General features: G+C 39.6%; 1 protein-coding gene across 1 annotated transcript; it reads right to left on the minus strand.

Annotated features, from left to right (window-relative positions):
* Window positions 1–130: 130 nt before the first annotated feature.
* On the minus strand, window positions 131–10,640 carry LOC124115740 (adenylate kinase 8-like). The gene is made up of 10 exons (XM_046476842.2): window positions 10,471–10,640; window positions 9,978–10,062; window positions 8,668–8,831; window positions 8,128–8,278; window positions 7,426–7,497; window positions 6,860–7,060; window positions 4,545–4,676; window positions 3,530–3,619; window positions 2,438–2,579; window positions 131–1,468 (listed from the first exon to the last, which is right to left on the minus strand). Exons 1-10 carry the CDS (start codon window positions 10,552–10,554, stop codon window positions 1,150–1,152), a joined length of 1,440 nt encoding a protein of 479 aa, XP_046332798.1. The 5' UTR covers window positions 10,555–10,640; the 3' UTR covers window positions 131–1,149.
* Between the last annotated feature and the right edge of the window lie 3,135 nt (window positions 10,641–13,775).

Consider the following 13,775-nt stretch of genomic DNA (forward strand, 5'->3'; position numbering starts at 1 on the left):
CCTTCTTTGTTTTTCTATTCAACAAAGTCACCGAGTCTGACCACCCGATCCATTTGGTTATCTCTTGCAACCAGCGAACCAATTCTAACCCAGAATCCCACAGGGTAACACTAACGACAAACATGTTGAAAAGTGTTCTTCCTTGGCATTGGAATATATTCATGTTTTGTATACAAGTATTTACAGCAGGATGATACCGGACTATAACAGTGTTTTCATTATGAACCTACACAAACATATAATTAAATTTGCCACAGTTTTTCAAGAATATCACAAGACAATAAAACTTTGAGAAATTTTACAAAGGTCTCCAAAACGTAACATTGATTTGGGATTCATTTTGCAAAAACAAATGCAAAACTAAGATTTCCATATAAACAATTTATTATGAATAAACATAAATAATAATTCATTTATTGGTGCTGGGAAACAATATATCTGTCAAGTGGTCAAACAGGTGATGCAGGTTTGGTGATGGTATCAAGATATTGATTAAAATAACAAATATCCTACTCAACATGGTCAAGTAAACAATCCTCTTCATCATCAAGCAAATTGTTATTACGGTATGTGTTTTGTGAAGATCATCAGCGATATGAAAATGGAGGCATATTTCTGTCATCAGCTGTATCGGTACCGTATCCATTTTGTACAGCAATCAAAGAAGTAAAGACCGGCATGGCAATATTCTGACCTCAAAATTAAATCCTGTTACTATTAGAAGATATCACCATTAATTACATCAACCATTAACCCTCCGTAACTATCACAACCATAAATCACATATTACATATCACAGGACGGATCTGATAACAAATGTAAGGCCATGAAAAAAGTAATGTTCATTTAAAACAACTTTATTCTAAATGGGTCAGAGTGCCAGGGATATTTTTTCCACTGGGCCTAAAACTTGGGGGTCATTTAGTTTTGAGCATGGTAAGGAAAGACAACTCTGTTAAAATTGGGAAAACCTTGACTTTCATCCAACTACTTTTTACAGCAGTTGTGGTTTTTTTTTTAAAAACCCATCAAAATACCCTCTGTCTTCACAGGATGTTTTAGATGAAGCAATATGATAAGAAACATTTTTCAAGGCCTTATATAACATTAAATATCAACCAACAAATAATACTGTTAGGACCTGTGAACTCAATTGAAACGTTTGGGCAATGGATTGACGATCATACTCTCCAAACACTCAAACACAGTATGTGGATCCTGATCAGCGTTCACATGTTGGCCATCCAAATAAAAGTCTGCAATTTCCTCAACATATGCATGGTACTGAGCAAGCCTCTTTCGCACTTCTTCTTGACTGTCTTTCGGGAAGCGCTGGAGCCTCTCTTTGACTTCGGGTGTGCGTGGGGGGTTGTAGAGCATGTGGTAGCGTTCCCCTGTGATGGGGTCTGTGGCGCGGAGGGTCAGCCTCTCAAGTACAGAGTCATTGGGGACATCCAAGAAGAATTGTCTGGTGGAGAAAATGAGGCATGAGTCTCGTGAACTGGTATTTATAACCATAATTGTTTGTTGTTTAACCCTGCACTCCCTATTCCAGTTAAATGATGGTGGCATGTCAATAATTGAGACTAGACCAGGGCCCCGTTCCACATAGCGATCGTAGCGCTAATACTTTAACATAGACTTACGACGACCGTAGCCCTACAATGGCTTTGTGGAACAAGACCCTGACAAACCAGGGACAGATATAATGAGCAATGTCTCACGCCAGGATACAATACCACACAATCAACAAAGCACCAGGCCTTAGCATCTGATCAAGTTGCCTCCAAAGACAATCATGGATTCCTGGGGACAAATTCTAAGCTGAAATCCCCATGGGGACAGTGATGTCATGTTACCATGGCAACCATGCCACAGAGAAGAAATAATTTGCACACCATTACCAGTGATTACGGTATTTGAATGGGGTTTCTTATCTCCAAGGGGGGCGGCCGGGTAGCCTAGTGGTTAAAGCATTCGCTCGTCACGCCGAAGACCCGGGTTCGATTCCCGACATGGGTACAATGTGTGAAGCCCATTTGTGGTGTCCCCCGCCGTGATATTGCTGGAATATTGCTAAAAGCGTCTTAAAACCCGACACTAGACTAACATTTAGTCTCTGAAATCTTATATTACACAATATCCTTCTTGACTCTAAAAATAAAAATAAAATTCCCTATGCTGATTTCAGGAATTTTCAGGATTTTGTGGAATAGAGCTAGCTTGAGCTGGCTAGACTTGCTTTTGTATGCATTTCTAGATTATGTTTTTTTCATAAAATAAATATATTCCACGGTCATGGTGCAGGACTAACCCGACACACTCACTCTTATTTCCAAGAATAGTGTTGATAAAAAGTGCCTTTACTTAGGTAGATGGAATAAAAGAGATGCAGTTGGACAACACAAGGTAGAAATCAATCTGTGCCCTGACTTACCTGTAAGGTTTGAATCCAGCTTTAGCCAGCTGCTCGGCCTGCTCCCTGGTTTGAGGGTATCCGTGCAGCACCCACCCCCTCGTCACACAGTCCAGCTGGGACAGACGCACCTCCAGGATGTTCATCACCAGGTTGTCAGGCACTACATAAACAGGAGAATGGTTACGATTAGACTTCTGGGAGTACAAAAGGGTTTTACAATGTAAAATACTTGTCCTTTACACATACATATTAAGAATGGACATAAATGATTTTTAACTTTTGTTTGTTTTACATAGAGAGTCCTGTGGGTCACTATATTATCATGATTGTAACGTCAATCACTAGTATGTACACATCTTCATGTTTCTGCTATAAATTTAAGGGCAAAACTATACTATATTTCACTTCACATGGGGTAGGGAAAACTGTATTGCATCATAATAACATCCCTCATTATGCTTGTTAGGTTAGTTCAATGTTTTAAAAGGGGATTCAAAATCTACCAACGTCAGAAATGCTGTGGTTTAATAGGATATGGACAGTGGTGATGATTACTCTGGTACAGATCATAAAAAGCAGTACCGGTAATATAGTGTGTGACATGAATATAACATCTCAATTCCATGGTCAAGGGGAGGTAACTCTTTACATTTAAAACGGTTTCAATCTTTCTGTAGTATCAATTGTATCACACACACACCCTATAACAAACATATCTAATAGCAAGACTAGATTTCTTCAGAAATGAAGATATTCTCTACGATCCGTTCTTATATTTTGAGTCTAAGACAATGTATAAAATAAAACTTAAACTAGCAGTATTTTCAGAGGCTAAATTTTAGTCTTCACTTGTAGATGTGAAGGGATATAAAACAAATGTCAGTCAGTATCTTGAAATATGGAGCCGATCGTTTAATTGATCATAATCAGATACATCGCATTATGAGAGCCAAATATGTAACTATCAGAAGCCCACGGGACCCTGAAGATCCAGGTTAGAAATGGTCTTCAGTATCGGATGCATGTCATCATATCTGCCATAAAAAAGCTGGAATACTGCTGAGTGCACACAAACATACAAAGTCCACAAAATCAAGCTGATATACTCACCCATGATGCCTTTTTCCACATAAGCTTTGGCAGCCATGCCGGCTTTAGTTTCATCAGCAATAGCCTGTTTGATCAGCTGACCACAGCACACTGGAAATAGGAACAATGTTGGTCTTATTTTAATGTTGACGTTTAAAATATCCAGTACTACACTGTCTAGCTGTTATCAGCTCCAGTTTTGTCTTGAAACTATCACTATAAAGAGTGAGGTGAAATGGGGTTTAACGTCGTGTTCAAGATAATTGCACTTATATAGCGATGTGTGTGTGTGTTGTGTGTTTAATGCTTCACTTATGCCCATAAATAGCGCTCACCCACTAAGATGCCATAGATTAAGCCACTGGATACCCTACCCAGACACAGCATAGAGACTCTGAGCCGACCAGTCCTTGTTTTATCCCCTTGATATCGTTAAATGTCTTTTGGTATCACACGGCTTGGGATCAAACCCCTGACCTTTTGCTTCTCAGGCAGACGCTCTATCCACTAGACCATGGAGGTGCACTATCAAGTGTAAACTGGGATTCCAGTCATGAGTGTTGAACTCAGGATCAGCAAATCATGGCACAACTAAGGGAAGTAACTCACTTAAGACCACCTGTGCCACTGATGTTGGGAGGTGAGGTGAAATGGGGTTTAATGTTGCATCCATGATTTAATGGCACTTATATAGTGACGTGCGTGTGTGTGGCTGCTTGTACTAGTTAGGACTGATGCCGATTTATAGTGCTAGTACACTGAGATACCATGCCCCGGTTTAACATGAATACCCCACTCAGACACAGTATACTGACTCTGAGCAGACCAGTCCTTGTTTTAGCCCCTTAATGCCTAATACCAGGCAGGATAACAACAAGAACCATCTCTTAATGTCTTTTGGTATGACATGGCTGGGGATCAAACCCCGGACCTTCCGCTCTTAAGGCAGACACTCTACCACCAGAACAAAGCCACGGAAGCGGTTCTGATGTCCGGAGAAGAGGAGGAGTGAAGAGTTCTGGTGTCTGCGACTCACCATTGACAACGTTGTACTTGTTGGCCAGCAGGGCAGCCTGAACTCCCTTCCCACTCCCGGTAGGACCCAGCATGATGATGCGTGGGGTGTGTGGAGCATTGGTCCTGGGCTGGCTGGACAGGAACGTGAACGCTGCAGAGAAAGAGTTCATGGTATCAACATAAGAAGTAAAGAAAATCGTGAAATTATGCTAGAAATATAAATTATCCTTTTGTATAATGATAGGAATACTGAGGACCAATGAAGATCTGGGGTAGAATAGATCTTCAGCAACCCATGCTTGCCATAAAAGGCGACTATGCTTGTCGAAAAAGGCAACTAACGGGATCAGGTGGTCAGGCTCGCTGACTTGGTTGATGCATGTCATCGGTCCCAGTTGCGTGGATGGATGCTCATGTCAGTCACTGGATTGTCTGGTCCAGACACGATTATTTACAGACCGCCCCCATATAGCTGAGTGCGGCTTAACAACAAACAAACAAACAAACAAAGGAATACTGAGATACTTCATACTGTTACTCCATCAACAACTTCTGCTAGCCTAGTGAGAAACCATGCCACAGTTTAACATGAAGACCCCACAGTATGCAGTGAGTGAGTATGGTTTAAGGCTGCTTTTAGCAATATTCCAGCAACATCACAGCCAAGGACATCAGAACACAGTATAAACAGACTCCCAGCTGACAGTCCTTGATGCAGAGCCATGCCATGCCATGCAGAGAACAAGTACTATATTGGTATAATCCCACTCTCCAGGCAAACACTCTATCCACTAGACCACGTAGGCAGTCAGAACAATATGAATCCCTATCACAAGATTAGCGGTATGTTCCAAAGCAACACAGTGCCTGTCAAGATGTTGATAGACATTGTCGTCATCTTTTTTATGCTTTCATACATCTTTCAATGATCAACAAAATATGATCAACAAAAATACCAAATTGACTAAATGGTGACACCTGCTGAAACGTTACCCCTACCCTGTCAAAATACATCTTCAATATTAATAAGAGACTTATTAAGGATATTATTTCTCAGCTGCATTTCCTGATGAGCTCTTTTTTCAATGTTGTCCACTTATTATCTCATCCATCTTTTTGTAAGGGACCGGTCATTTATGATAGGGGAAAGGAGGGGGGAGGGGGTCAGAGGGAATCAGGGTAGGGTCTCCCAAAAATATGACAGTCTCTAAGAAAGAGTCATAAAACATAATACACAGATTTGGAAAGGGTCATGAAAAAATTGCAGGGAAATGGGGCCATCCAAAAATATGAAAAGCATTAGGAGAGAGTCATCATTTTCTGCACATTAAGTGCATCAAAAATCTCTGACCTACCCCCTCTGCAATAAATAACTGGTCCCTAAATAGACACATTTTGGGTCAACACAATTCTGAAAAAGTTTCAAGCATACTTTGGCTTTTAACTTTTACATAAACTGACTAACAAAATTTAATTACTCCCAATTCCAAGCAAATAATTTGTGGATATCATGAGTGAGTGGGAGAGTTAAGATTTTACATTTACTTAATTCAAACAAGCATGAAATACTCATATCCCCCAATATGACATGTCTGGTTGTGTGCAAGGCATAAGCCCTCCGGAAACGAGCACTACCTCCATTTTCAGTCTTTGAAGTCAAAGTAAAAAATTCCAAACTATCAAAAGGCACCAGTTTACCACTAGACCTATCTATGTGCAAAGTTTGGTGAAGAAATATTGTACGGTTTTCAAGAACTGCTCCGCCATTTTCAGAGTAAGTCAAAGTCCTTGCCAAGGAAACTCGGACAGCACCCATTCCTATATCCCCCTTCCTCTTCATGGCAGGGATTAATAAACAAGACTGTTCTGATTGAAATGTTCTGAGTAGTGATGAAAGTTTTATGACTCCATTTTCTTTTACAGACTGAACATATCATTGTTATCACGTTTCAGTGATAAACTAACTTGTCCAACTTGTACAAAGTGTCTTGCAATGATCATATCAAACCATCACAAAACGTAAATATCGCATCACTGACGAAGGATTCAGTCAAAGAACTAAACTTTACAGTATTTCCCATCCAGAACAGATCATGTGCCTCATTCAAGACATTCCATGATGACAAATACTGGACATTCATGAGTGCACTAATAGAGTCTTTTATCTATTGCTGCTGCATCATATTTTGACCCATTGTAGTACCTTTTATGATTGTAAACCTAATCCATTGCATTTCAGTTTAATTTATTGATTATTCACATCTTCTGGGTTAATCTTTCCGTTTTAATTTGGGAATGAACACGTAACACATTACAGCTCTCACAGTGGTGTACCTTGAGCAAAGACGTCGGCTTTAGGTTGGTCAGCGTTGATTGTCTTGAGCGTGTCACCATAGCAGCGGAGGATGCCGTCGATGTGGCGGTGGTACATGACCAGCTTGTCCACCATCGCCTCCTCCGTATATCCTGGCGCTACCTCCAGGCGAGACTGGACATCGCTGTTGGTCGGCCAGTCAAAGGTTGTGTGGTAAACATCTAAATAGATGCAGTCATACAATTATTTTAATTCCTTGAAAAAGAAGAAATTACCATGCTGCTTCAGTGTGATCATGTGGCAAGAGACACCTCTAAGACTGAGAACAAGTCAAGTCAATCACTTCTTAAACATACATTCAAGTTCTATCATAGGTTTCTGGCGTGCCAAAGGGATGCAACTCTGCATCATGAGTGAGTGAGTTTCTTTTAGCAACATTCCAGAAACATGGCCGGGGGAAACCTGCAATGGTCTTGCCCCAGCAGATGAATCAAACCTGGGCCTCAAGAATGACACATGTGCACTCAACCATGAGGTTATCCCACTATCCTTGCCTTGTCCAACTTTAATATCATCCACTACTCACCTCCTGTTTTGGTGTCCACTCTCTTCCCAGCTGCTCTCTCTATAAGGACGGTGTCTGGAGAGTCAAGAACCACTGCAACAAGGCAACATTCATCACAACAAGGCAACATTCATCACAACAAGGCAACATTCATCACAACAAGGCATGCAAACAGCAGTTGGTACGCATATGGAAATGCACAATTTGTTCAGTGCAATCTGATACAATTTTCTTTGGTCTTAGTTTGATTACTGTCCAAATCCTGGCCCGTATACATCACATTGCAAACACTATCATGATAAATACACCAATACATAGAATACATACTGGTACTTAGGCAAGACCTTTTTGTGGTGGGTACAGATTTTTTGCTCAAATGCTAAGATTGACAGGTAAAAATAATCAACATAAAAAATCCAATTTCAAATAAAAGTTTTGCGATTTCTTAAAATGTTATGGAAATATTGCAAGCATCGTTCCACCCAATCAGGGTATGATGACACTGTAATTCAGTATATCAGTTTATTCATATACAACTGTAAGGCCACAGGCCCCTAGTACAGCATACATGACAATGTGGAAAGTCAGGGTATGATGACACACAATCAACTAAGTCACCGAGCTGGACCACCCAATCCATTTGGTTCGCCGCTTTCAACCAGGTTGGAGGGGACTAATTCTAACCTGGAATCCGGGGTGTTAGTTATTTATAGAATGACGTACCGCAATGTTTGGGGTAGACCCCGATCTCCTGTAGAGCCTGGGCCTGCTCCCTGGTCTGGGGGAAGCCCTCCATCACCCAGCCCTTCTTCACACAGTCAAACAACTTCATCCTCTCCTGGACAATCTTCACCCACAACTCAGTGGGGACAGCCTGACAACAATCATAACTTGAAATAACATTCACTGGGTAGGAAGCAGGTTCAAAAGTATTCTTCTTGTTGGCACACTTAAATCCCAATGGTCACACCTAAACATCTTTGTGAGTTCCCTGAATACATTTCTATCACTGATTTCATTTGCTTTCCATTAATGATGATGATGATGTTTGAGATTTAATGAGTGCTTCCGGACGTGCCGATCCTGCACTCAGGTTCCATTAAGCAATTAAGCAGCTGATCATAACTTGAACAGCAATTGTTAACATTTTTTCATGACCATCTTTGTAAGTGTCCTCAATATATATTGGATGACCTGTCTCATGGAACTGTCATTTATTCATGGACTGACTCATATTGTCATACACATCATAAACGATATTACCTGTCGTTTTGAAATGAACTCCTTTGCCTGTTCTCTGATGTCCAAATCTGCATCATGGATGAGGTTCTCCATTGTGATGTGGGTCGTCCGTAGCTTGCTACAGACAAGTTTAGCAATAGACCTCTTCCCTGAGGCTGGTGGGCCCAAGACAATGATCTGTGGAACTGCAACATACATATACCATGTGTACATCGGGGAAAACATTACGCACCATCCCTGCTTTACTTTCTTACATCCTAAACTTTCCTGTATCTTTTGGAACTCTCTACACATGACATTGATCATTTTGTTATAAATATCTGTGATAACACTGATACCTGCTGAAAACTTGGTACAAGAATACTGTTACAAGGACTTGGCCATATCAGACTGTGATTTAGCAAGAGACAAATGGCATCAGGACATTTCAATGATTTTAGCAATTTTTGACAGGTCTTAATTTATATGTACCAAATTAGAAAACTTTCTTCAGGACATTTTGGATGATATCAGTTATAGTCCTAGAAATTTAAAATATCTAAATCCTGTATCATATGATGTAAAGAAGCAGAGGGAGTGAATGAGTTTGGTTTAACATCGCTTTGAACAGCATTCCAGTTATATCACGGCGCAATCTCATTAAAATCAGATCTTAGTTCTCGCTATCGCTAAACAAAGATCGGAGGACATCCCATTAAGGGTCATGTCAGAACGACCTTTCATCCAACCAATCAGAGCATTGCTTACCAGATCATGAAAGTGACTGTCGGAATGTGTTTTGTAATCATGCAACAACGAAATACTTAACACGAGGTATTCCGAACGACAGTTACGGGTTTTATGATTGTATCCATACAATCTACGGCATCTATAAGCCGTTCCAGAATGTTCTTCTTATCAGTTTTAATTTTTTTAATCGAGAATAAGTCAAAATATGTTTCGAAGCGTCACCAGTTTGAAACAAGTGTCGTAAACCTCGAGAAAACTGCCTTTTGATTGGCTAATGTCGATTTCTTGTCAGTCATTTCATTGGTCGGTCAAAATTTGCAATGGCCGTTCTGAAGTGACCCGTAATGGGATGTCCTCATATCTTTGTTTAGCAGTAACGAGAACTGAGATCTGATTTTAATGAGATTGATCATGGCGTGTCATCTTAATGTGGGAGGAAAGCCAGAAGGGATGGCTGAATGCCAGGTTTCCGGGTCAGGATTAACAAAGTTATAATGTTTGATATGTTGACCCAAACAAAATAAAACACCAACATAGACCGATTAATTCCCCTTTGAAGTACAAAGAGGGGCCGGTATATTGGAAATTGGTATGGGGTTTACCATCATTGTTGTCTCGATTGAGGTTTTCTATCAGGAATGCAATTGGGTCCGTGGGACGATGGATGATCAACTGCTCCAGAAGTCTCTGAAAAAGGTAGATGATAAAAAAATGAGTTGTACAGTGCCCTTATACTCCAAAACTGTGAGGGCATTAATTCGCAAACGGGTTGAAAATAGAATGTATAGACGCAAATTATATATTCTTTTGCAAATTATCAATTAGCCTATTTGTGTAACGACAGTGATGTGCGGTAGTTCTGAAGGGAGCCTAATGGAGTTTTGCCCATCTTATCTTTACTATAAAGTATTATGTGGGATAAGAAAGAAATTTAATTTACTTATCTCGAGCCAATATACACCTAAGAATTTATAATTTTAAAAAACTAAACGCCTCAGTATTCTAGCATCTAATATGAATGAATGGAATTGCAGTCTTCCTCGGCTATCGATGCGTCCACTGGGATTATTTCGGTTAATGAATTAAAATCGTTACCTTATACATATCAAAAACACCATGTTCTTCTGCATATGTGGCAAAAGCAGGAGGAATCAGGAGCGGTCTCTTAGTCTGGTCCATCTTTGTTATTGTTTACCGAGAGAAATGAATGATGCCGATAACGATGTTTCCGGCGTGTTTGGAAAGGTTGCTATGCAAAACCGAAACAAAAATGAAAGCATCATCCCGATTGGCTCATACTATAATCTACTCTATAGAAGGGATAATTTCATTGGCGAAATTCTTACCAAGGGGAAGTAACTTTATTGTTTACGTCTCGTACTTCCGGTTAATGACAAACACGTGTTATCTTTGAGACTGATACAGCCCGGCTCCCTGACGAAAGTGACTACTTTCAAAACATTTTATGTGGTTTTGTACCAGAAAATGAATATAATATCATGTAGGCCTGCCTTTATAGCTCTGAATTATAGAGTGTGTTTGTTTCTTCTTCACAATACTTCTTAAATTGCGATCATGCTTTTTCTCCACAAAATCAAATAGAACAATAAGCATAAATATATGAAGGACTTAGAATCTTGGTCAGTACTAAGGGACTGGTAATTCATTAAAATTCAAAATAACCTATTTTTCTTTATTATGTCCATTTTTTCACGACCATCCCCAAATATGTGTATTAATTATAGGGCGTCCTTATTCGTTTTTGTGTTAATCATGTCCCCCCGCCTGCAAATGTCCCTCAAGCCGAAAGAAAAATAATAATCCTGAAATATCCCCCCTCCATCTGTTTTTGCTTCTTCTTTCGGCAGGAGGGAAATTTGCAGGCTGCGGGAGATGAGACACAAAAATAAGTAAGGACGCCCTTAAATTCATAATGTGTTTAAAATTCGGGTTTTCGGGATCAGCCTACTCTCAATAGTCGACCATACATACGTATAAATTGTCAATCATTGGGCATAGATCGTGAAAACCTTTAATAGGTATTCTGCAATAAGTAACTTTTTTACTTTTCCCTCCGAGAAAATCTTGGAGATGAGAAATACAAAAATAAGCTTGCCCTTGCTGTTACTTGCTGCATGGCTTTAAATCAGTAAATCCTAAAGTGTACGTTATGTCGGCACTTTTTTGTTATTACAAACAATATATTGTGACGTCAAAATTTGTATCTAACGTGACATTGGTTCAAAATGTTTTGGGGTAAATTGGTAACTATGATATATTCACTCTGCTACAATGATATTCTGAAAGACTGATCATATTTGCAACAAGGCATCAGACGCTCAGGATATGTCCGGTTGGTCTGTTTGTGTGACATAAAATGACGTCGCGTGATGCCAATAGAAGTAGATTAATAACGAACAATGAATCAAGATAGAAGTCAACACGTGACGATTATATAAACGTCCTTGAAAGATTATCTCGCCAGCGCGGCGTGTTGTGAAGGCGACAAGCCGTGCCGCGCCGCGCCATCAATGCAGGTAATGGTCTAAGGGAGATAATCGTGTAATGTGATGTTAATAATAAATAAGAGTAAAGTCCCTTGTATTAGCTCCATACAGTGTTTTAACTTATACTCCCGTCACCGTGTGGAATGTTCTGAGTTTACCAAGTAAACTGGTTACATTGTTGCTACGCGCCGCAAGTTTAGCTCTTTGGGCCAGAGAGGAGCACAGTCTACCAAGCCGAATTACTTCCCTTTGACCACAAACTGTCAAGCTCCTTCCCAGCGCGTGACACCTTCGTTACACTCTCGGTAACATCGCTGCCACCAGTGTGGGCGCGGCCATTTCAAGAATCTTGAAATTTGCCCTCCAACCCCATATGTAGTAATGTTTATACTTTTGTTTATGTCTTTGGGAAGGCCATCATATTTCAATTTGAAAAGGTTTACGACTGACCATATTTTCCAAATGAATTTACTTTGTTGTTTTCGTAATCAGATTGGTTCGAGATTGCAGACTAACGGAAAATCAACCAATTTCTCCCTTACATTCTTACTATATCAATAACACGATAGTTTTAATGAAACAGAAATTCAAAATGACAAACGAAGAAAGTATTTTAGCAGCGATAAGTGTATTCGGCGTCACGACAGTCGTCACTTGTTTGTAAACAAAACGGTCATTCGGTTGCGAGTTCAACTCCAAGCATGGTTGTGGCCACCTATTCACAGTGGGGAGTTTTGACTGGTGGCAGCGATAGTATAGAGAGCTCCGGGAACGTACTATCGCTGTGAGGAGCATGACAAACTGTACCGCATGGAATATTAAATCAACTGAATTGTCTCCCTTTGACCATACCGGGAGCAGGTCAAAACGGCTTTTATGACTTTTTTTTGTGGCCGATTTGACTACTACTCCCCATGACAAAAATTGCCTAACGTCGCAGATTTGTAGACCTAGATCAGGTCCATTTGTCTATTTAATAAATAAAATACAAACATAATTTAGGTAACTATTTCGATCTAAACCTGCGTAGGAAGTTATTTTCCTTGTTCGTAAATGTACAATATCGCAGCTGGTTCCATTTTGCCCGAGACTGCATGTCAGAAGATACATATTTCTTTCAAAATTAAAGTGATTTGAGAACTAATTTGAACCTGTGTTTTATGACTTGAAATAGGTCAATGGTAAGAATGTTTTTAATTACACTATGACTTGATGGTGATGGTTTCTTTTATCTTTTATTTCTTTTTTCTTTATCTACTGTGGTTTTCTCTCAGATTCCTTCCACAATGTGTTTAAATTTCATTTTTCGGGTAACTTGCCCTCAATAGTTGTTTACAAGACATAAGTATAAATTGTCAAATATATTTGGTATAGATTGTCAAAGCCTTGAATAAGTATTCTGCAAAATGCAAACTTTTTTTCCGTATATTAATTTTTGACAGTGAATAAATATACTTGTCAGGGACACGGAATTCAAAACAACGTTCACTTGTCCAAGGGAAAGTAAAATGTTAAAATATTCTTTTACAAGTCTCCTGTTTCATTTGTAGTCAAACCCGTTAATGTGGGTTTTATCATGAAGTATCAGTTGCTTTCCTTATCACACACCATAATGTTTTTCCTACAACCAGCACCCCTGTAATATCAAAATCAACATGTTAAGTAAGAAGCTACTAATGACACAAATAGCAACATTCTTAAACTTAAGGCTTATAACATTTCTACTTGTCCCGCACCTAAGCATACATAGATAGACAAGTTTGCCATTGTATTTCAACACCCTACTTATTTCACTGTGATATATAACAAGCGGTTTGTGGAAATGTAACTGTGAGGGTGGTATTGAGTGTGAGAGTTTGGTTTATTCACTTTCAAAAGAGTTTCATCACAGCA

Source organism: Haliotis rufescens, unplaced genomic scaffold (assembly GCF_023055435.1).
Source record: "Haliotis rufescens isolate VD_foot unplaced genomic scaffold, xgHalRufe1.0.p SCAF_8, whole genome shotgun sequence".
Classification (NCBI taxonomy): Eukaryota; Metazoa; Mollusca; class Gastropoda; order Lepetellida; family Haliotidae; genus Haliotis; species Haliotis rufescens.

What these genes read in the sequence shown, in the direction of transcription:
- LOC124115740 (XM_046476842.2), bottom strand. Translation starts at nt 10,554, where the DNA reads ATGGACCAGACTAAGAGACCGCTCCTGATTCCTCCTGCTTTTGCCACA. An exon ending in AGTTCATTTCAAAACGACAG is followed by an intron (nt 8,279 to 8,667) that starts GTAATATCGTTT and finishes GATTGTTGTCAG; the next exon opens with GCTGTCCCCACTGAGTTGTG. An exon ending in CAAGTACAACGTTGTCAATG is followed by an intron (nt 3,620 to 4,544) that starts GTGAGTCGCAGA and finishes TCCTATTTCCAG; the next exon opens with TGTGCTGTGGTCAGCTGATC.